At 55.3% G+C, this 22,329-nt stretch overlaps 2 protein-coding genes and 1 pseudogene across 2 annotated transcripts in view; 1 reads left to right on the forward strand and 2 right to left on the reverse strand.

Moving 5' to 3' along the window:
• The window catches only part of LOC139603915 (zinc finger protein 239-like), a 169,557-nt gene that overhangs the window by 111,857 nt on the left and 35,371 nt on the right, over positions 1 to 22,329 (forward strand). The gene's annotated exons all lie outside the window — the stretch shown is intronic.
• Positions 668 to 15,592, reverse strand: LOC139603944 (zinc finger protein 345-like; annotated as a pseudogene).
• LOC139603871 (zinc finger protein 420-like) lies at positions 18,230 to 20,587 on the reverse strand. Its single transcript, XM_071454875.1, has 2 exons — positions 20,413 to 20,587; positions 18,230 to 19,943 (listed from the first exon to the last, which is right to left on the reverse strand). Exons 1-2 carry the CDS (start codon positions 20,524 to 20,526, stop codon positions 18,354 to 18,356), a joined length of 1,704 nt encoding a protein of 567 aa, XP_071310976.1. The 5' UTR covers positions 20,527 to 20,587; the 3' UTR covers positions 18,230 to 18,353.

The raw sequence follows: 22,329 nt of genomic DNA on the forward strand, positions 1-22,329 counted from the left end.
ATATTTGATCCCAGTCTGTGGGGTCCTGCACACACTCCCAGGATCTGGAATTCCAGTTCCCAGCCAGGAAAAAATGTTCCTGCCCTTGAGCTTCCTTCCTATCCCCTCAACAAATTGCAATAAAATTATAAACAAAGAAGTAATAATTGAAATTAAATAAATTATAGTAAAAATAAAATAGAAAAAATCTCAACTCTTCTTTTACAATACACCAACAATGATTCAACTCAAACCAACAATAACTATTACTATAATATTACTAATGCATATAAATAAACAAATTATATATCAAGAAATACCTTTTGAAAATTTTAACTCAATGACTAATGTACTTTAGATAAAAAATATCTAAAGAAACTACCATGCAATCTAACACATCTTAGTTAAACAATTCATATTACAAATATACTAAACACAACACCAAACACCACTACAATTTCTCAGACATTTCAACCAAACAATTAAACTTTAATAACATCCTTAAGTACTCTTGAAAAATTAAAATTATTTTTAAAACATTAATTGTGTGCAGGTGGTTTTATTTTGATATTGGTTTTTGGATTGTTTGGGTTAGATGATTTAAAAAATGGGATTTTTATAGGAATTGAATCAGCTGAGAAGGTGGCACTCTGCAAACAGAACTGACTGAAAATGAACGGGACAGAAATCAGTAACTCTGAAAGTTTTATTTGCTATCAAATACATCCCACACACCCAGGCACACACAATCCCCATCCCACTGCTCCATATTGAGATCCCACTTCTCCCAATCTCCTTCCAACTCCATCTCAACTTGACAGCTGTGGAATGGAGTGAGTTTGGCCTGGGATTGAGTTTTTTGAGGAAGGAACAAGCAATCTGAGGTGGAATTGAGCCTTTTTGGGTTAAAATTCAGTTATTTTCAGTGGAATTTGAGTGGTTTTGAGGTGACTGTTCCATCCCTCCGGACTTTTGGAGTAGAGAGAGATGGAGAAGAGAAAAAATTCAGGCCAAACCAAAAGTAGAAGCAGCCAGGTGTGTCTCCAACATGGATCACAGGGAATGTGAGTGACCAGGGCTGTGCCCAAAGTGCCTCCTCCAGTGGGGGATGGAGCTGGAGCAGCGCACGAAGCTCTTCCCGCACTCGGGGCACTCACAGGGCTTCCCTTACCGGTGCCTCCGTTGATGTTTGGTCAAGTTAGAGCTCTGTGAGAAGCTCTTCCCACACTGGGGACACTCGTAGGGCCTCTCCCCAGTGTGGATGCGCTGGTGGGTGATGAGGTGGGAGTTGTACTTGAATCCCTTCCCGCAGTCAGGGCAGCGGAAGGGCCTCTCCTCTGTGTGAATCCGATAGTGCAGGAGGAGATTGGAGCTGGACTGAAACCTCTTCCTGCATTTATCACACTCATAGGGCCTCTCCCCAGTGTGGATGCGCTGGTGCCTGACGAGGTTGCAGTTGTGCTTGAATCTCTTCCCGCAGTCGGGGCATTGGAAGGGCCTCTCCTCTGTGTGACTCTGATAGTGCTGGAGGAGACTGGAGCTGGTCTGAAACCTCTTCCCGCACTCCCCACACTCATAGGGTCTCTCCCCAGTGTGGGTCCTCTGGTGCACGATCAGGCTGGAGCTCCACCTGAAGCTCTTCCCACACTCCACGCACGTGTGGGGCTTCTCCCCATCATGAAGCTGCTCATGGAGCACCAGCTCCGAGCTCTGGCTCCATCTCCGGCCGCCTTCCCAGCCCAGGCTGCCTCTTTCCCCCTCACATCCCCGCCATCTGCGTTTGCAGCCCCTCCTCGTGCAGCATCTCCGGGGCTTTTCCTCCCCGTTGGCTTCCTGCGCCGTGGAGCCGCTCAAAACGGCCTCTGCCACCAGGTTCTGCCACGGGCATTTGTCCTCCCTGCTCTCCATGCTCAGCTCCTGCTCTGGGCGAGGAAGGACAAGGACAGCATGGGATTTGCCTCCGTGCTACAGGCAAGGGCATCGAGATCCCCCCAGGGCTGTGCTGAAGCCAGGGGCTGTGCTGGGCTGGGAGATGGAGCAGCACAGAGGGGAAAGGGGCACTGACTTCCTCCTCACCTGCCTCAGTGTCCCGGGGCGTCTCCCTCTTCCTCGCAGCCTCCCAGGGGTTGGCAATGGGAAATCCTGGTTTGGGGAAAACAAGGGATGAGCACGTTTGTAGGAGCGTCGGGGGTAGCACGGTCGGGATGGACGGAGACAAGAGATCTCTGGAGCCAGGTCATGGAACTTGCGGTTTATTGCAAAGGGCCTGGGTGCAGGGCCCTGCTTGGAGCTGCCAGCCACAGCTTGGAGCAGGCCTGAGAGAAGAGAGGGGGAGAGAGGATGAGAGGGTGAGAGAGTAAGAGGGGAAGAGCGTAAGAGAGTAAGGTTCCTGTTACAATACAATAATTCTTCTTCTGTGTAAATATTCTATTTTTCATTAACCAATCCAGTACAAGATACAAATCCTATAACAATTACATACAGACTATAAAAATCATTACATCACCATACTGTAATAAGTAGCAATATATTTGTTCATTAATTAAATCAATAGCTAAATAATTATACAATGTAAAAGCATTAACTAAATAGCTAAAACCGCTTGATTCTTAAATGTGCAGCCACATATGGTTGCTTGGCTTGCAGGAATCGTATAGTGCTTTGGGAATTCCTTGGTAAAGATATACCTTGTAAGGAAAAGTTCACCCAGAGGTCACAGAGGAAGGCTGTAACAACAATTCCTAAACTCACAAGAATTGCTTAAGCTTGCAGGAATCGTATAGTGTTCTGAAAATTCCACTGTAAAGGTACGCCTTATAAGGAAAAGTTCAGTCAGCGGTTAAAGAGGAAGACTTGGAGCCTTCATCCCACAACCACCAGAAGGCAGAAAAAGACCCCCTAGCAACTGAACAAGCAAGCGCAAAAGACAGACCACGTCATCCCTGGACCCGGGAGAAGAAGGCAATAAAAGGTGAACTTTGGGGATAGGAACGGCGCGAGCCTAGAGGAGCGGAGACTCCCGGCCGCCCAGCGCTTAACTTTGCTTGTCCTTGCTTGCAAAATAATAATAATAAAAAAAAAGTATGATCCTTAAATCCAGTGAACTCATTTATCACAATACTGTGTTACATTTTGAACCCTAAAATCTACTCTTTGGAGCGCTTCTGCTGAGCTAGTAGGGTCTGCTCTGACCCTTGGACCTGTCTGCAAACAGAGGGAATTGTTTCATAAGAAGGGGATTACCTTCAGTCGGGCCACACCATTGTTTTCCATTTGTTCAGTATCTAAGGTATCTAAAAGCTTGCTTTCATTCCAATCTTGCTTAGAGTTCCTATATTCTCAAAAGCTTTTGAGAATATAGTAACTATAAGCAAGATTGGAATGAAAGGCCAGACAATATTTATAAGGCTTTCCTGTTTCATCTACCCCAACACACGTTGAATTTGAAGGTCTCTCTGCCCAGGTACATCTCTAGTCCGGCCATCCGGGCTCCAGAAAAACCTCCCAAACACCAAGATTCAGCCCGGAAAAAGCCTCCCAGGAGTTCCCCGTCCCTGGTCCCTCCCCTCTGGTGTTCAGGGGTTCCCCCCTGTCCCAGCTGCTGCGGTCACGCTTGGATTGGGGGTCCCCCCTTCTCCTGGGTGCCCCCCCTGCCCAGGCTGCTGGCAGTCCCAGCAATCCCAAAAGCTCCCCCCTCTTGGCCCTCCCCATTTCGGGATGCCGGGGCTGTTTGGGCTCCCGGGCTCCCTTCTCCCCTCATTCTCTGCTCTGGGCTGCAGCGGCTCCAAGGAGTCCCCCCTGCCCCTCTCCAGGCTCTTGAGGCTCCCGCCAATGGCGGCGCTCCCCCCTCTCTGGGCTCCCCACTTTGGCCTCCTCGGGGACACAGGGCTCTGCTCCTCCAGGCTGCCTCTGCCGGCAGCCGCCACCGCCACCCCCCGATGTCCCCCCGAGGGGCCTTTTCCTCTCAGCCTTGGACTTCTTCATTCTCCAAACATCCCCCAAAAAACCCAACCCAGGGACCCCCGGGGATATCCGGGCCGGGCTCCCCCTCCCCGCTCACCTGCGCCATGGGGGGGCGATGATCCCACAGGTGGGGGCTGCGAATTCAGGCAGGGCTTGAGACCGCGTGGCTCCCGCAGCTCAGCCTTGATCTGCCCTTGTCCCTCCTCTTCCTCCCGCTCCTCCTCTGTCTTATCTCCACCTCCTTCTCCTCCTGCCCTCTAACCCCGCCTCCTTCACTGCTCTTTCTCCTCCCGCTCCTCCTCTTCCATCCCCCCTCCTCCTCCTTCCCCTGTCTTATCCCCACCTCCTTCTCCTCCTCCATCCCGCCCCTTCCATTCCTTCTCCTCCTTTTCCCCCCTTACCCCGCCTCCTCCTCCCCCTCCATCCCTGCCCTTCCCTCCCTCCTCCTCCTCCCCCAGCAGCAGCCACACCCTCGGTGCCCCGTTCCCGCAGCCCTCGAAGCCCGCGGCAGCAGCGGCGATGGAGCCGGGCCAGGTCGGCATGGGCAGCGCGGGGCTCTCGGCTGCTCCCAGCCGCTGCGGGCGGGGGGAACCCGGCCCGGGCCAAAGGAGAGGCAAACTGGGCAAACTGGGGGCTGCACATCCAAACTGGGCCTTGCTGGGGACCCTGCCTGGCCCCTGCCAGCCCTTGGGGCTCCTCTCGGCACATCCGCCAGGGGGGAGCGCACACAGGCCTGGGGGATCCCAGCAGTGACAGCACTGCCAGGGACTGGGCTGCACTGGGATCGTACTGGGAGTGACTGGGGCTGTACTGGCTTTGTACTGACATCATACTGGGATCATACTGGGAGTGACTGGGACTGTACTGGGTTTGTACTGACATCATACTGGGATCATACTAGGAGTGTGCAGGAGCCTGAGGGGGGCAATTGAGACCATTTTAGCGGCAAATGGGATATACTGGCCGTGACTGGGATGGTGCTAAGCATGCCCGGGAGTAGCTGTGCGCAACTGGGATCATGCTAGGAGCAACTGGGAGGAACTGGGTGCACACTGCGGGTGATTGGAAACTGCTGGACTTATCCTGGGATGAACTGGGACCATTCTGGAGGTCACCGGGATCATACTGGCAGTGAGTGCCACTACACTGAGGCTGACTGGCAGTGGCTGGGAGGAAATTGGATCATACTGGAGAATACTGGGAGTGCCTGGCAACATGCTGAAGGGAGCTGGGGTACACTGGGAGATACAGGGAGTGACTGGAACAAAAGTGTGGGTGAAAGAGAGTGACTGGAACCATGTGGAGCAAAACTGGTTTATTCTGGCAGTAACTGGGAGCACACTGGGGCCATATTTGGATCATACTGGGAGGGAGTGGACTAATACTGGGAGGATCTGAGAGGGACTGGGAGCACACCCTGCACATCATCCCCCAGACTGGGCCTGACTGGGAGCAACTGGGAGCACGCTGGCAGCAAATGGCATCATACTGGGACTGACTGGGCTGATCTAGGAAGCAACTGGAACCACGCTGGAGGCAGCTGGGACCATACTGGGAGAGACTGGAAGAAACTGGGATTATACTGGGACCACACTGGGAAGGCTGGTGTGTGACTGGGATCAAAGCTGGAGCTTACTGGGATCATATTGGGGTTGAAAGGGAGCGACTGGGATCACACTTTGGGCTACTGGGAGCAGCTGAGGGAAACTGGGATGATGCTGCAAGCAAACTGGAGGAACTGGGAAGGACTGGATGCCTGCTGGGGGCAATTGGGATATACTGGGCATGACTGGGGGATCATACAGGGATGACTGACACCTTACTGGGGCCACTGGAAAACGTGGGCACCCTGTTACCTTCGGTGATTCCCCTGAAATTCCTTTCACCTTATATCAGCCTGTTGCATATTCATAGACCCTCATGCATACCCATAAACTACTTTACATATTCCAGGAATGATTTTACATGTCACACAGCCCCCGTGATGTCACAAAGCCTGGTGATGTCACACAGCCCGCATAATGTCACACAGCCACCTGTGTTGTCACACTGCCCCCATAATGTCACACAGCCCCTGTGATGTCATACAGCCATCTCTGTGATGTCACACTGCCTCGGTGATGTCACATGGCCCCTCTGATGTCACACAAACCCTGTGATGTCACAGTGACACCTGTGATGTCACACACCCCCCCCCCGTGATGTCACACAGCCCCTGTGATGTCACATAGCCCCTGTGATGTCACACAGCCCCTCTGATGTCACACAGCCATCTCTGTGATGTCACACTGCCCCCATGAAATCACACTACCCCTGTGATGTCACACGGCCCCTCTGATGTCACACAGTGTAGTGAATCCCATGGAATACCTTGCACTGCTTGATAATAAAGCCAGATAAGAGGCTTTATTAACACAGCCACCTGTGATGTCACACAGCCCCCGTGATGTCACACAGCGCCTGTGATGTCACACAGCGCCTGTGATGTCACACAACCACTCTGTTATGTCACACAACCTCCATATGATGTCATTCAGCTACTATGTGATGTCCCACAGCAGATTTGTAATGTCACAGTCACCCTGTGATGTCACAGCCTTCTCTGTGACATCACACAGCTGCTCCGTGACTCTCTGTCACAACCCTAATTGTGATGTCCCAGAGCCGCCTTCTGTGATGTCACAGCTCGCTCTGTGATGTCACAACCCCCTCAGTGCCGTCACACAGCCCACTCTGTGCTGTCCCACAGCGCCTTGCTGCCATCCCAGCTGCTCTGTGGCTCTGGGACACAGCCCCAGAGGTGCTGCTGTGACACAGCCCCCGCGGGGACATGCCACAGCCCCGGCCAGTGCTGAGCCCCTGGGAGCTCTGTCTGTGCCCTGCTCGTGTCCCTGAGGGGCCCTGGCAGTGCCCCAGCCCTGCTGGGCTGTGCACAGGAGCTGCTCCTGGCCAGAGCTGTCTCTCCTTGCCAGGAGCTGCCTCTGGGCCAGGAGCCTGGCCCAGCTCAGCAGCACAGACACAGCACAAGGACTTTAATCACCCTCTGGGCCTCTGCTGCTCTTTGCATCCCACCCAGTCCCTCAGAGTGGGCTTAAAGACTTTTCAAGAGCTCCAAGTGAGATTGAAATACTGAAGTTTCTTGTACTTTAAGGAAATCCCTGTGAGGGACAGCACTGAGAAAGTGTCCCCGGGTTCCAGAGAGAGCAGAACACTGGAGGCTCTGATGGCAGCTGGGGACAAACAAGGCAAAGGTGTCTCTGGTGCTGAGCAAACCTGGATTTGTTTCAGGATTGCAAAGGGCCAAGGCCTGAGCCCCAGGGCCTGGCCAGGCAGATCCTGTCCCTCCCTCCTTGCTCAGGGCTCTTCCCGGGATGGGCACTGGCATGTGGGGATGGGCAATGCCAAGGGCAGGAGCGTGGGGCAGCCCCTGCCAGGCTGCTGAGCAGGGACAAGGAGGCAATGAGGCCCCAGGCCTGCAAGGGTCACTTGTCCCCTCCTGGCTCAGGTCCAGGGCCAGCAGCCATGGCCAAAGTGCTGCCCACGTTGGCTCTGTCAGGGCTGTCTTGCAGCTGCTGCCCATCCCTGTGCCCTGTGCAGCCCAGGCTGTCCCACGGTGTCCCTGCCCTGGCCTCTGTCCCTGCAGGCTCTCGGCATCCCCTGGCTGCCCCACCTGGCTGGGCCCTTCCTTTGCTGACAGCTCTGCCTCCTGCCTGCCCCTGCCCGCCCACACAAAGCCTGGGGCTGCTCCAGGCTCCTGCTGGGGACGTGCTGCACCACAGCCCTGCCCTGACAGGGAAATTCCTTTCTCCTGGAGCCACTCTGGGCCTCCCCAGCTGCCCTTGGCGTTAATTCTTTCTCTCTCTGGCTGTTTTCCACTATGTCAAAAGGATCCACCATCCCTGAAATCGCTCTTTAAACATTCTCATGGCTCTGCTCCACTGTCCTCAGTCTCCAAGCCACTGAGCACAGAGCTCCTTTGTCCCTATACAGTGCTCATGTGCCCAAGGCCTCTAAACCCCTCTTTGGGACGTCTCTGGGCCCTCTCCAAGGTGTTTCCAAATGAAAACATTCAGCTCAGAGTCTACGAAAATCATCAGAGGACAGGCCCAGCCTGACCTGTCTGTCCTGGCTACTTTTGTCTGGGAGCAATCCTTGGATATAAAGAATTTGGGAGGCCAAATTCTAATTTTGGCCATGGTCCCTGGACAAGAAGGCTGGTTCTTTTCCATAGGAATGAAGGAACAGAGCCCCGGTGTTTCAGAGACAGATGAGAGGTGACCACCAGAGGCCAAGGCCAGATAGAGCTGGCAGGTTTTGTTTTGCAAGATGCCCTTGCATAGAGGAAATTATTTTAGGGAGAGTACCCGTTTTGGCAATGGGCATCTGAAAATTCAGACAGCTCTTTTCCATAGGAAGGAAAGCACAGAGCCCCAGTGTGGGAAATCCGTGGAAGAAATGCGGCACTCAATATGAGTGATCAGCAAGTCTCAAACTTTATTGATAGTTCAAACATATTTATATTGGTGTTAATAAGGGTTATACATGTGGCAAATCTGAGCTCATTATTGGTTAGTTACTTATCGGCCACCTACGCCTACTTCTACATTCTTCTGGTTATTCTGCTGAGACTATGCTCATATTTTTGGCAAAAGTTCCTCTCCTCTATCCTGTTGTTGCACCAACGGCACAATGTCCTTGTCAGTGGTTGGACACTGACTGCTGAATCCTAGACCTGTCTCCTTCTAACTTAACCAATGGTATTATGTTGACGTGACCTTTCTCAGCTATCCAACTGTCCACAAAGCTCTCCACACCCCAGTGCTCCAGGAGCTGATGAGAGGCAGCCCTTGACATCCCAAGATCAGCCAGAGCTGTCAGGTGGCCCCTGGGAGGCCAAGCCAGCCAGACCTGTTCCATGTTCCCTGGGTTCCATGGGGCCCTACAGTGTCCCAATGGTCCCCAGCTTCCATGAGGCCCTGAGGTGTCATAATGCCCCCTTGGTGACACGAGGCCCTGAAGATTGGACTGGTCTCCATGGTTCCATGGAGCCCCACAGAGCCACAATGGTCTCTGGGTCCATGGAGCCCCTCTGTGTCACCATGGCCCCTTGGCTCCCTGGGCTCCAGTGGTGCCACAATGATCCCCTTGGTTCCCTTGGCTCCAGTGGGGCCACAATGATCCCCTTGGTTCCATGGGCTCCAGTGGGGCCACAATGATCCCCTTGGTTGCATGGGCTCCAGTGGGGCCACAATGATCCCCTTGGTTCCATGGGCTCCAGTGGTGCCACAATGATCCCCTTGGCTCCACGGGCTCCAGTGGGGCCACAATGATCCCCTTGGTTCCATGAGGTCCCCACAGTGTCCCAGGGATCTCCATGGGAAGGAAAGAACCCAGCCCCACTGTTGCAGGCGCAGCCACCAGAGGCCCAGGCTGGCCAGCCTTGACGGTACTGGCAGATTTTGCCTGGGAACAACCCTTGGATATTCAGAATTTCAGAGGTGGAATCCCAATTTCAGACATGGACACTGGAGGAGAAGGATGGTTCTTTTCCATAGGAAGGAAAGCACAGAACACCGGTGGTGTCTCAGGGGCAGATGAAAGGCAGCCATCAAAGGCCTAGGCCAGCCAGACCTCTCTGTCCTGGCAGCTTTTGTCTGAAAGCAACCCTTGGATATCAGGAATTTGGGAGGTGGAACCCCAATTTCAGCCGTTTCTGCATGGATAAGAAGGACGGTTCTTTTCCATAGGAAGGAAAGCACCCAGCCCCAGTGTTTCAGAGGCAGATGAGGGCCAGCCCTCAGGAAGCCAAGGCCAGCCAGACTTGTCAGTGCTGGCAGCTTTTGTCTGGGAGCTATCCTTGGATATAAGGAATTCCAGAGGCAGTTGCCCAGTTTTGGCCATGAGTGCCTGGTTCAGATGGAGGGTTTTTTCCCACAAGAAATAAAAGCACATGGTCCCAGGGTTTCAAAGGCAGATGAGAGGTGCCCCCAGGTAGGCAAGGGAGCCAGATCTCTCCCGCCTGGCAGATTTCATCTGGGAACAATCTTTGCATGTAAGGGAATTTGGAGAAGGAATCTCAGTTTTGGCCATAGGGCCCTGGAGGAGGATCAGGACAGTTCTCTCCCATAGGAAAGAGAGCCCAGAGCCCCAGTGCTTCAGGGGCAGATGAGGAGCAGCCTTCCACATGCCAAGGTCAGCCAGACCTGTCCAGCAGCCCCCGGGAGGCCAAACCAGCCACACCTGCTCCCTGTGCCATTGGTTCCATGAGGCCCCACAGTGTCCCAATGGTCTCCTTGATTCCAGGAGTCCCTGCAGTGTCACAGTGTTCTCCTTTCTTCTGCAGTGTCACAACGGCTCCTTGGCTTCCCTGAGCCCTTGCAATGTCCCCATGGCCCCTCGGCTCCCTGTGGCCCCGCTGTGTCACAACGGCTCCTTGGTTCCACGGGCCCCACAGCTTCATCCTTGGCCCTTGGTTCCAGAGGGGGCCTGAGTTTCACAATGGTCCCCCTGATTCCGTGAGGCACCAGAGTGTCACAATGGTCTCTTTGCTCCCATGAGGTTCCATAGTGCCACCATGGTGTCCTTGGATCTGCGTTGTCACAAGGGCCCCTTGGTTCCATGAGTTTCTGGACTGTCAGCAATGGTTTCTTTGCTCCAGAGGGGCCTTGATGTGTCACAAGGGCTCCGTGGCTGGGGTTTGTGTCTCACCCACGCTGGAACCCCAGCAGTTGGTAGCCATGTGCGTTTCTTTTTATAGAGCTTCTGTCTTCCTGTCTCTCTGTCTTCTCCTTCTAATGCTCTTGATATGGAACATTTTTTGATACCTCAACAACTGAAGTGATTAAACATTTCCAGGTGCAACAGGCTGAGTTAATGAAGTTACTGCTATGGTGTTTTATGTTGAATTGGATGTTTTTTATTAAATCTTTTTCCAAAGTTTCTTGATTTTCTGTACTTTGCCAGGAAAATTTTGTGTCATTTTGACTTCTTGAGAATATATTGTTGGTGTTTCTCCTGTGCACCAAACTCCAGGAAAGGAACCCTTGGTTACTGCGAGAAACGACTGCTGACTTTCAAAATTTTAAAAGGTTTATTCAACCTTAACAAAAATGACAAGAAAAGGACTAAATAAGGAAGAACAGGCCTGGGAGCTCCCCTCATGGCTGCCTGCCACGTGCCTGGCTCGTCCTCAAGATGGACGCTTCGCCTTTGATACCCCGGGATTGCATCAGCCAACCCTGGCCCTGCCCACAGTCTGTCAGTCAACTCTTCTTTGCTGTTTATTGGTGGAGTCTGCTTTCCTGCAGCTTGATTGGAGGGTCAGGTGCTGTCATGCCACGCCCCCTCCCCTAGGAACCAGTTTTTGTTCTCGCCTTCTTTCCACCTGTCCTGGATGGCTCAGGCTGTCTGATGGTAACAATGGGGGGAAAGGGATTGTGGGGAGAACAGAGGACATCTAAACAACAGACTGCAATAACATAATCACACATCAATAAAGCTTCTCTTAATATTCACACAGTATCCATCCCATAATTGTGAGAGCCAATTATCTCATTAGCCATCTATAACACAAAGGGAACTAAAATCACCGTTACAAGGTAAAATTACCCAAAGAGGACTAAAATCCACCCATATGGGCCTAAAATCAGCCAAAGGCATCTAAAATCCACTCTAAAACTGCCCAGTTTATCCTAAAATCACTCAAACAGGCCCAAACCCCACCCAAATGGGCATAAATCATTCAAAGGGATCTAAAATCCACCCTCAAACCCAACAGATTTGGCCTAAAATCCGCAAAGGGGCCTAAGATCCACCCTAAAAGGCTTGAAATCACTGCAAGGGATCTGAAATCCACCCTAAACCTGCCCAGTTTGGCCTAAAATCACCCAAATGGACCTAAATTCTCTGGGACCAAGACCAAACCCAGCAGCAGAACCAGCACCAGCAGCAAGACTGACACTGGAACTGGGATTGGCAGCGCTACAGGACCGGCACCGGGACTAGGACTGAGACCCAGACCAGAACCTGCACCAGAACTGGCACTGGGACCAAGACTGGGACCAAGCCTGACACTGGGACCAGCACCAGGAGCGCTTTGGAACTGGGACTGGCACCGGCAGCGCTCCAGGACTGGGATCAGGACCGAGACTGGAACCCGGCACCCGCACCGGGACTGCTCTGGGACCGGGACCAGGACCGAGACCGGGAGCCCTCCAGGACTGAGACTGAGACCGTCACCGGAACCAGCACCGAGAGTGGCAGCACTCTGGGACTGGGACTGAGACTGAGATTGGCACTGGGAGCACTCCAGGACCAAGACCAGCACCAGTAGCAGCACTGGGTCCAGAACCGCTCTGGGACCAAGACTGAGACCAGCACTGAAACCAGCACCAGCACCGGCACCGAGAATGGCACCGCTCTGGGACCAAGACTGGGACTGAGACTGGGACTGGCACTGCTACGGTACCAAGACTGGGACTGGGACCGGCACCGCTCTGGGATTGAGATCAACGCTAGGACTGGAATCAGCACCAGGAGTGCTCTGGGACTGAGACAGAGACCGAGGGTGGCACTGGGACCGCCATCAGTGCCAGGATTACTCTGGGACCAGCACCAGGATCAGAAATGGGACTGGAAATGGGATTGGCACTGGGATCCCTCCTGGACCTCTGCGTTCATTCCGGGGAGCTTTGGCTGTGCCCCCGGGCAGGATGGGGAGGGACCCCTGGGCAGGGCGGGACCCCCTCGGTTCACATTGATCCGGTGCAGCCATCCCGGTCCATATGGTCCAATTTGTATGATCCCAGTCTCGGCTTCTAATCCCCATGGTCCCAGCCTATGAAATGCCAGTCCACGTGATCCCTGTCTGTACAGTCCCAGCCCATACAATCCCAGTCCACATGACCCCAGTCTGTATGGTCCCACATGTCACACACTCCAAGGACCTGGAATTCCAGTTCCCAGCCAGGAAAAGATGTTCCTGCCCTTGAAGGCAAAGCTCTTAAATGGGGCCAAAAGCCAAGTGGATCAAGATCTTACAGTGACATTTCACTGCCAGCCTTCAGAACTTCATCCAAGGTTGTTGTAGCTCCTGCACTGGGAATTAAATCAGGGCAGGGTCTTTGGTGGCAGCTGCCCTGGCTCAAGGGAGACACTGAGAGAGAAACAGAGCAGGCAAAGAGAGGCAGGAGAGAAAGGAGGACACAAACACAATCAGCTGAGAAGGTGGCACTCTGCAAACGGAACTGCAATGGACTGAAAATGAATGGGACAGAAATCACTAACTCTGAAAGTTTTATTTGATATCAAATACATCCCACCCACCCAGCCTCACACAATCCCCACGCCACCGTACCAAATTTGGATCCCAATTCTCCCAGTCTCCTTCCAACCCCATCTCACCATGGCGGCTGTGGAATCAAGTGAGTCTGGCATGGGACTGAGTTTTTTTGAGGTGGCAACAAGCCATTATGAAGTGGGATTGAGCCTGTATGAATTAAAATTCAGTTGTTTTCAGTGGGATTCAGTTGTTTTGAGGTGACCCTCTTGGCTTTTGGAGTGCAAAGAGATGGAGAACACTGCGCATAATCCCCCCCCAGACCACACGAATCCTCCAGAATATTTTCCCCAAACCATCAATTTCCCTTTAAAAAACTCTGAAATTGTGGGACTTTAGACATCTTTGATCAATTTCTTTCTTTTAACACTGTTTTGGCTGTTTTTAAGGGATGAAGATGAATCAGAAAAAAACTTAATGCCAAACCAAAAAGGACAAGCAGCCAGGTGTGTTCCCAACATGGATCACAGGGAATGTGAGTGACCAGGGCAGTGCCCAAAGTGCCTCCTCCAGTGGGGGATGGAGCTGCAGCAGCGCACGAAGCTCTTCCCGCACTCGGGGCACTCACAGGGCTTCCCTTACCGGTGCCTCCGTTTGTGTTGGGTCAAGAGAGAGCTGCTGGAGAAGCTCTTCCCACACTGGGGACACTTGTAGGGCCTCTCCCCAGTGTGGATGCGCCGGTGGGTGATGAGGTGGGAGTTGTGCTTGAATCTCTTCCCGCAGTCGGGGCATTGGAAGGGCCTCTCCTCTCTGTGAATCTGATAGTGCAGGAGGAGACTGGAGCTGGTCTGAAACCTCTTCCTGCATTTATCACACTGGTAGGGCCTCTCCCCAGTGTGGACCTTTTGATGATGGGTCAGGTGGGAACTCTGCCTGAAGCTCTTCCCACACCCCCCACAATCGTAGGGCTTTGCCCCAGTGTGGATCCTCTGGTGCCTGATCAGCTTGGAGTTCCACCTGAGGCTCTTCCCACACTCCAAGCACGTGTGGGGCTTCTCCCCATCATGAAGCTGCTCATGGAGCACCAGCTCCGAGCTCTGGCTCCATCTCCGGCCGCCTTCCTGGCCCAGGCTGCCTCTTTCCCCCTCACATCCCCGCCATCTGCGTTTGCAGCCCCTCCTTGTGTGGCATCTCCGGGGCTTTTCCTCCCCGTTGACTTCCTGCGCCGTGGAGCCGCTCAAAACGGCCTCTGCAACCAGGTTCTGCTGTGGGCATTTGTCCTCCCTGCTCTCCATGCTCAGCTCCTGCTCTGGGCAAGGAAGGACAAGGACAGCATGGGATTTGCCTCCGTGCCACAGTCAAGGGCAACGAGATCTCCCCAGGGCTGTGCTGCAGCTGGGGGCCGTGCTGGGCTGGGAGATGGAGCAGCACAGAGGGGAAAGGGGCACTGACTTCCTCCTCACCTGCCTCAGTGTCCCTGGGGCATCTTCCTCTTCCTCAGAGCCTCCCAGAGGTTGGCAATGGGAAATCCTGGTTTGGGGAAAACAAGGGATGAGCACGTTGAGTTTGAACATCCCTCTGCCCAAGTCCATCTCTACAAGTCACCAGCCATCTGGGCTCCAGAAACCCTCCCAAACACCAAGATTCAGCCCTGAAAAAGCCTCCCAGGAGTTCCCCGTCCCTGGTCCCTCCCCTCTGGTGTTCAGGGGTTCCCCCCTGTCCCAGCTGCTGCGGTCACGCTTGGATTGGGGGTCCCCCTTCTCCTGGGTGCCCACCCTGCCCAGGCTGCTGGCAGTCCCAGCAATCCCAAAAGCTCCCCTCTCTTGGCCCTCCCCATTTCAGGATGCTGGGGCTGTTTGGGCTCCCGGGCTCCCTTCTCCCCTCATTCTCTGCTCTGGGCTGCAGCGGCTCCAAGGAGTCCCCCCTGCCCCTCTCCAGGCTCTTGAGGCTCCCGCCAATGGCGGCGCTCCCCCCTCTCTGGGCTCCCCACTTTGGCCTCCTGGGGGACACAGGGCTCTGCTCCTCCAGGCTGCCTCTGCCGGCAGCCGCCACCGCCACCCCCCGATGTCCCCCCGAGGGGCCTTTTCCTCTCAGCCTTGGACTTCTTCATTCTCCAAACATCCCCCCAAAAACCCAACCCAGGGACCCCCCGGGATATCCGGGCAGCGCTCCCCCTCCCCGCTCACCGGAGCCATGGGGGGGGCGATGATCCCAGAGGTGGGGGCTGCGAATTCAGGCAGGCTCGGCTGTGCGGCGCCTTCAGCTCAGCCTTGATCCGCCTTTCTCCCTCCTCTTCCTCTTCCTCCCGCTCCTCCGCTTCCATCCCCCCTCCTCCTCTGTCTTATCCCCATGTCCTTCTCCTCTTCATCCCTCCCTTACCATCCCTTCTGCTCCTCCTCCTCCCTAACCCCACCTCCTTCTCCTCCTTCCATCGCTGCTCTCTCTCTGCCTTCATCCATCCTCTTCCATCCCTCCTCCTTTTCCTTCTCCTCCCCCCTTAACTCCGCCCCCTCCTCCCCCTCCATCCCTGCCCTTCCCTCTCTCCTCCTCCTCCCCCAGCAGCACCCACACCCTCGGTGCCTCGGAGCAGCAGCTCTCCTCAGTGTGGAGAGCTTTGTGGACAGTTGGCTAGCTGAGAAAGGTCACGTAGACATGATACCGCTGATTAAGATAGAAGAAAGCAAGTCTAGGAGTCAGCAGTCAGTGTCCACTGATGCGACCTTGCTGCAAGAACAGAAAAGAGGAGAGGATCTTTTGCCAAAAATATGAGGATAGTTTCAGCAGAATAACCACACAAATGTAGAAGTAGTAACAAAATAACCATAAGAATATAGAAGTAGGCGTGGTTGACCGATAAGTAATTAATCAATAATGAGCTCAGCTTTGCAATATGTATAAGCTTCATTAACACCAATATAAATATGTGTGAACTATCAATAAAGTTTGAGACTTGCTGATCAGGCATATTGTGTGCCGCATTTCTTCCGCCGATCCGACACCTTTCCATCCCTTCTCCTCCTCCTCCTCCCTAACCCCACCTCCTTCTCCTCCTTCCCTCGCTGCTCTCTCTCCGCCTCCATCCCGCCCCTTCCATCCCTCCTCCCTTTCCTCCTCCTCCCCCCTTAACCCCGCCTCCTCTTCCCCCTCCATCCCTGCCCTTCCCTCCCTCCTCCTCCTCCCCCAGCAGCAGCCACACCCTCGGTGCCCCGTTCCCGCAGCCCTCGCAGCCCGCGGCAGCAGCGGCGATGGAGCCGGGCCAGGTCGGCATGGGTAGCGCGGGGCTCTCGGCTGCTCCCAGCCGCTGCGGGCGGGGGGAACCCGGCCCGGGCCAAAGGAGAGGCAAACTGGGCAAACTGGGGGCTGCACATCCAAACTGGGCCTTGCTGGGGACCCTGCCTGGCCCCTGCCAGCCCTTGGGGCTCCTCTCGGCATATCCGCCAGGGGGGAACGCACACAGGCCTGGGGGATCCCAGCAGTGGCAGCACTGCCAGGGACTGGGCTGCACTGGGATCGTACTGGGACTGACTGGGGCTGTACTGGCTTTGTACTCACATCATACGGGATCGTACTGGGAGTGACTGGGGATCTACTGGGTTTGTACTGACATCAGACTGGGATCATACTGGGAGTGAGTAGGAGCCTGCGGGGGGCAATTGAGACCATGTTATAGAAAAATGGGATATATTGGGATTGACTGGGATGGTGCTGAGGATGACTGGGAGTAGCTGTGAGCAACTGGGAACATGCTAGGAGCAACTGGGAGGAACTGGGAGTGACTGGCTGCATGCTGGGTGTGATTGGAGACTGCTGGGAGGGTCTCAGACCCAATGGGTGTGGGACAGGGAGCAGACTGGGAGCGACGGGGAATGTGTTGGGGGAACTGGAACACTCTGGGGGCAAGTGGGAATGACGGGGGCCCTTCTGAGTGCGACTGGAATCGTACTGGGAGAGCCTAGGACTATGCTAGGGACAACTGGGAACACACTGGATGAAAGTGAGTGCAACTGGGACCATGCTGGGAGAAAATTGCACCATCATAGGGAAGGAGTGGGAGGTCACTGACCTCGTCTGGAAGTGACTGGGATCATGCAGGGAGGCAGGGGAAGGGACCAGGATTATACTGGGAGTGCACAGGCCCATACTGGAAGCACACAGAGGGAGCAACTTGGCTCATACTGGGAGTAGCCATTGCCGGCTTTGAGACCCTCGATATCCCCCCAAGGGCCATCTGCGGCTCGGCTTTGGAGCCCTGCCAGCTGCAAACATCCCCCCCAAGCAACCCCAGACCCAGGCACCCCCCAGGATATTTGGGCCGCGCTCCCCCTGCCCGGGCACCTGCAAAATGGGGGGGCGATGCTTCCGGGGCTGCGGCGCCTCCAGAGAGCACCCAAGCCACGAGAGTCTCCCTCTTCTCTTGTGCTACGGCCGCTCGGCCTCTTCCTCCCTCCCTCCTGCTCCTCCTCCCCCGTTCCCAAATGCCGAACCGTGAAGGGAAAGGGGGCAGGGAAAGGGCAGGGAAAGGGCAGGAACCGTGAGGGGAAAGGGGCAAGGAAAGGGCAGGGAAAGGGCGGGAACCGTGAGGGGAAAGGGGGCGAGGAAAGGGCAGGGAAAGGGCAGGAACCGTGAGGGGAAAGGGGCAAGGAAAGGGCGGGAACCGTGAGGGGAAAGGGGGCGAGGAAAGGACAGAACCGTGAGGGGAAAGGGGCAGGGAAAGGGCAGGGAAAGGGCAGGAACCGTGAGGGGAAAGGGGCAAGGAAAGGGCAGGGAAAGGGCGGGAACCGTGAGGGGAAAGGGGGCGAGGAAAGGGCAGGGAAAGGGCAGGAACCGTGAGGGGAAAGGGGCAAGGAAAGGGCGGGAACCGTGAGGGGAAAGGGGCAGGGAAAGGGCGGGAACCGTGAGGGGAAATGGGCGGGCTCAGGCCAAGGGCGGCAACCCTGAGGGGACACTCTGGGAGGCGGCACTCTGCAAACAGAACTGCAACAGACTGAACATGAATGGAAAAGAAATCAGTAAGTCTGAGAGTTTTATTTGCTATCAAATACATCCCACACATGCAGCCCCACACAATCCCCATCTGTGAGCTGCAGCAGCGCACGAAGCTCTTCCCACACTCGGGGCACTCGCAGGGCTTCCCTTACCGGTGCCTTCGTTGGTGTTGGGTCAAGTGAGAGCTGCTGGAGAAGCTCTTCCCACACTGGGGACACTCGTAGGGCCTCTCCCTGGTGTGGATGCGACGGTGCTTGACGAGGTTGCAGTTGCGCTGGAACGCCTTCCCGCAGTCGGGGCAGCGGAAGGGCCTCTCCTCTGTGTGAATCCGCTGGTGCAGGAGGAGACTGGAGCTGTTCAGAAACCTCTTCCTGCATTTATCACACTCGTAGGGCCTCTCCCCTGTGTGGATGCGCTGGTGGGTGATGAGGGTGGAGTTGTGCCTGAATCCCTTCCCACACTCAGGGCAGTGAAAGGGCCTCTCCTCCATATGAATCGGATAGTGCCGGAGGAGATGGGAGCTGGTTTGAAACCCCTTCCCACACTTGGAACACTTGTAGGGCTTCTCCCCAGTGTGGGTCCTCTGGTGCGTGATGAGGTGGGAGCTCTGGCTGAAGCCCTTCCCACACACCGAACAATTGAAAGCCCTTTCCCCAGTATGGATCCTCTGGTGCCTGATCAGGCTGGAGCTCAAGCGGAAGCTCTTCCCACACTCCCCACATTCATGGGGCCTCTCCCCAGTGTGGATCCTCTGGTGCTTAATGAGGCTGGAGCTCTCTCTGAAGTTCTGTCCGCACTCCCCACACTCGTAGGGCCGTTCCCCAGTGTGAATCCTCTTGTGGCTGATCAGGTCAGACCTCCACCTGAAGCTCTGTCCACACTCCCCACAGACGTAGGGCCGTTTCCCAGTGTGGATCCTCTGGTGCTTGGTCAGGTCAGACTTGCAGCTGAACCTCTTCCCACACTCCCCACACTCGTAGGGCCGTTCCCCAGTGTGGATCCTCTGGTGGCTGATCAGGTGGGACCTCTGAATGAAACCCTTGCCACAGTCCCCACATTTGTAGGGCCATTCCCTAGTGTGGATCATCTGGTGCCTGATCAGGTAAGAGCTGCAGCTGAATCTCTTCCCACACTCCCCACACTCGTAGGGCCGTTCGCCAGTGTGGATCCTCTGGTGCTTGATCAGGCTGGAGCTGTCACTGAAACTCTTCCCACACTCCCCACACTCATAGGGCTTCTCCCCCGTGTGGGTCCTCTGGTGCAGGGTCAGGCTGGAGCTCCACCTGAAGCTCTTCCCACACACCCCACACTCATAGGGCTTTTCCCTGTTGTGAGTTCTCTGGTGCCTGATCAGGCTGGAACTCCGGCTGAAGCTCTTCCCACACTCCTCACACTCATAGGGCTTCTCCCCAGTGTGGGTCCTCTGGTGCAGGATTAGGTTGGAATTCCACCTGAAGCTCTTCCCACACTCCACGCACGTGTGGGGCTTCTCCCCATCATGAAGCTGCTCATGGAGCACCAGCTCCGAGCTCTGGCTCCATCTCCGGCCGCCTTCCCGGCCCAGGCTGGCTCTTTCCCCCTCGCATCCCCGCCATCTGCGTTTGCAGCCCCTCCTCGCGCGGCATATCCGGGGCTTTTCCTCCCCGTTGGCTTCCTGCGCTGTGGAGCCGCTCAAAACAGCCTCTTCCACCAGGTTCTGCCGCGGGCATTTGTCCTTCCTGCTCTCCATGCTCAGCTCCTGCTCTGGGGGAGGAAGGACAAGGACAGGATGGGATTTGCCTCCGTGCCACAGGCAAGGGCAACGAGATCTCCCCAGGGCATGCCCGGGGACGAACTGCCCGCTCTTCGTTCTCCCCATTTCGGGATGCCGGGGCTGTTTGGGCTCCCGGGCTCCCTTCTCCCCTCATTCTCTGCTCTGCGCTGCAGCGGCTCCAAGGAGTCCCCCCTGCCCCTCTCCAGGCTCTTGAGGCTCCCGCCAATGGCGGCGCTCCCCCCTCTCTGGGCTCCCCACTTTGGCCTCCTGGGGGACACAGGGCTCTGCTCCTCCAGGCTGCCTCTGCCGGCAGCCGCCACCGCCACCCCCCGATGTCCCCCCGAGGGGCCTTTTCCTCTCAGCCTTGGACTTTTTCATTCTCCAAACATCCCCCCAAAAACCCAACCCAGGGACCCCCCGGGATATCCGGGCCGCGCTCCCCCTCCCCGCTGACCTGCGCTATGGGGAGGGCGATGATCCCACAGGTGGGGGCTGTGAATTCAGGCAGGGCTCGGCCGTGCGGCGTCTCCAGCTCAGCCTTGATCCGCCTTTGTTCCTCCTCTTCCATCCCCCCTCCCGCTCCTCTCTGTTATCCCCACCGCCTTCTCATCTTCCATCCCTCCTCTTCCATCCCTCCCCTTCCATCCCTTCTCCTCCTCCTCCTCCTCCTCCTCCCCCCTAACCCCACCTCCTTCTCCTCCTTCCATCACTGCTCTCTCTCCACCTCCATCCCGCCCCTTCCATCCCTCCTCCCTTTTCTCCTGCCCCTAACCCCGCCTCCTCTTCCCCCTCCGTCCCTACCCTTCCCTCCCTCCTCCTCCTCCTCCCCCAGCAGCAGCCACACCCTCGGTGCCCCCTTCCCGCAGCCATCGCAGCCCGCGGCAGCAGCGGCGATGGAGCCGGGCCAGGTCGGCATGGGCAGCGCGGGGCTCTCGGCTGCTCCCAGCCGCTGCGGGCGGGGGGAACCCGGCCCGGGCCAAAGGAGAGGCAAACTGGGCAAACTGGGGGCTGCACATCCAAACTGGGCCTTGCTGGGGACCCTGCCTGGCCCCTGCCAGCCCTTGGGGCTCCTCTCGGCACATCCGCCAGGGGGGAACGCACACAGGCCTGGGGGATCCCAGCAGTGGCAGCACTGCCAGGGACTGGGCTGCACTGGGATCGTACTGGGACTGACTGGGGCTGTACTGGCTTTGTACTCACATCATACGGGATTGTACTGGGAGTGACTGGGGCTGTACTGGCTTTGTACCGCCATCATACTGGGATCGTACTGGGAGTGACTGGGGATCTACTGGGTTTGTACTGACATCAGACTGGGAGCATACTGGGATCATACTGGGAGTGAGTAGGAGCCTGCTGGGGGCAATTGGCACCATGTTATGGGCAATTTGCATATACTGGGAGTGATTGGGATGGTGCTGAGGATAACTGGGTGCAGCTGTGAGCAACTGGGATCATGCTAGGAGGAACTGGGAGTGACTGGGTGCATGAGGGGGGTGGTTGGAAGCTGCTGGACTTCTATTTGGATGAACTGGGATCATTCTGGAGGTGACTGGGATCCTACTGGCACTGAGTGCCACTACACTGAGGCTGACTGGGAGTGGTTGGGAGCAAGTGGGATCATACTGGAAGGAACTGCAAAGATGCTGGAGGGAACTGGGGTGCACTGGGAGATACTGGGAGTGACTGGAAGAAAGTGAGCGTGAAAGAGAGCAACTGGGACCATGTGGAGCAAAACTGGTTTATTCTGGCAGTAACGGGGAGTACACTGAGGCCATATTTGGATCATACTGGGATTGACTGGACTAATACTGGGAGTAACTGAGAGTGACTGGGAACATACCCTGCACATCCTCCCCCATACTGGGTCTGACTGGGAACACGCTGGGAGCAAATGGCATCATACTGGGACTGACTGGGCTGATCTAGGAAGCAACTGGAACCATGCTGGAGGCAGCTGGGACCATACTGGGAGAGATTGGAAGTAAATAGGATTATACTGGAAACATACTGCATGTGACAATGATTATGCCAGGGGTAACTGGAGAACTGGGAACACACTGGATGAAAGTGGGAGTGACGCTATAGGACACAAAAAAATATGAGCGCACACACTGCTACTCTCAAGGTGAAGAAAAGGGTAGTTTATTTTCTGACTCTAACATTTATAGTTTTTTAAAAGTGACAGTGGATTGGAGGGTGAAAGTGCCACCACTCCAACGACACTGGACAAAGTAACAATCTCTCAAATTTTTCTTCTTCTATAAAAGAATGTGAAATATTAAGTTATTTTCACAAAGTTTGTGACAAAGTTTGCTGCATGAATGCAAACATCAGAAGCCTTAGAAAATCTCAGAAATGAAGGCGACAT

The sequence above is a fragment of the Agelaius tricolor genome, unplaced genomic scaffold (assembly GCF_023055355.1).
Source record: "Agelaius tricolor isolate 1412-34295 unplaced genomic scaffold, bAgeTri1.0.p SCAF_42, whole genome shotgun sequence".
In the NCBI taxonomy this organism is placed as follows: domain Eukaryota; kingdom Metazoa; phylum Chordata; class Aves; order Passeriformes; family Icteridae; genus Agelaius; species Agelaius tricolor.

Coding starts and splice junctions, on each gene's coding strand:
- LOC139603871 (XM_071454875.1), bottom strand. CDS start 20,526: ATGGAAGAGGAGGAACAAAGGCGGATCAAGGCTGAGCTGGAGACGCCG. Junction 19,944..20,412: donor TCGCCCTCCCCATAGCGCAG/GTCAGCGGGGAG, acceptor CCCCCAGAGCAG/GAGCTGAGCATGGAGAGCAG.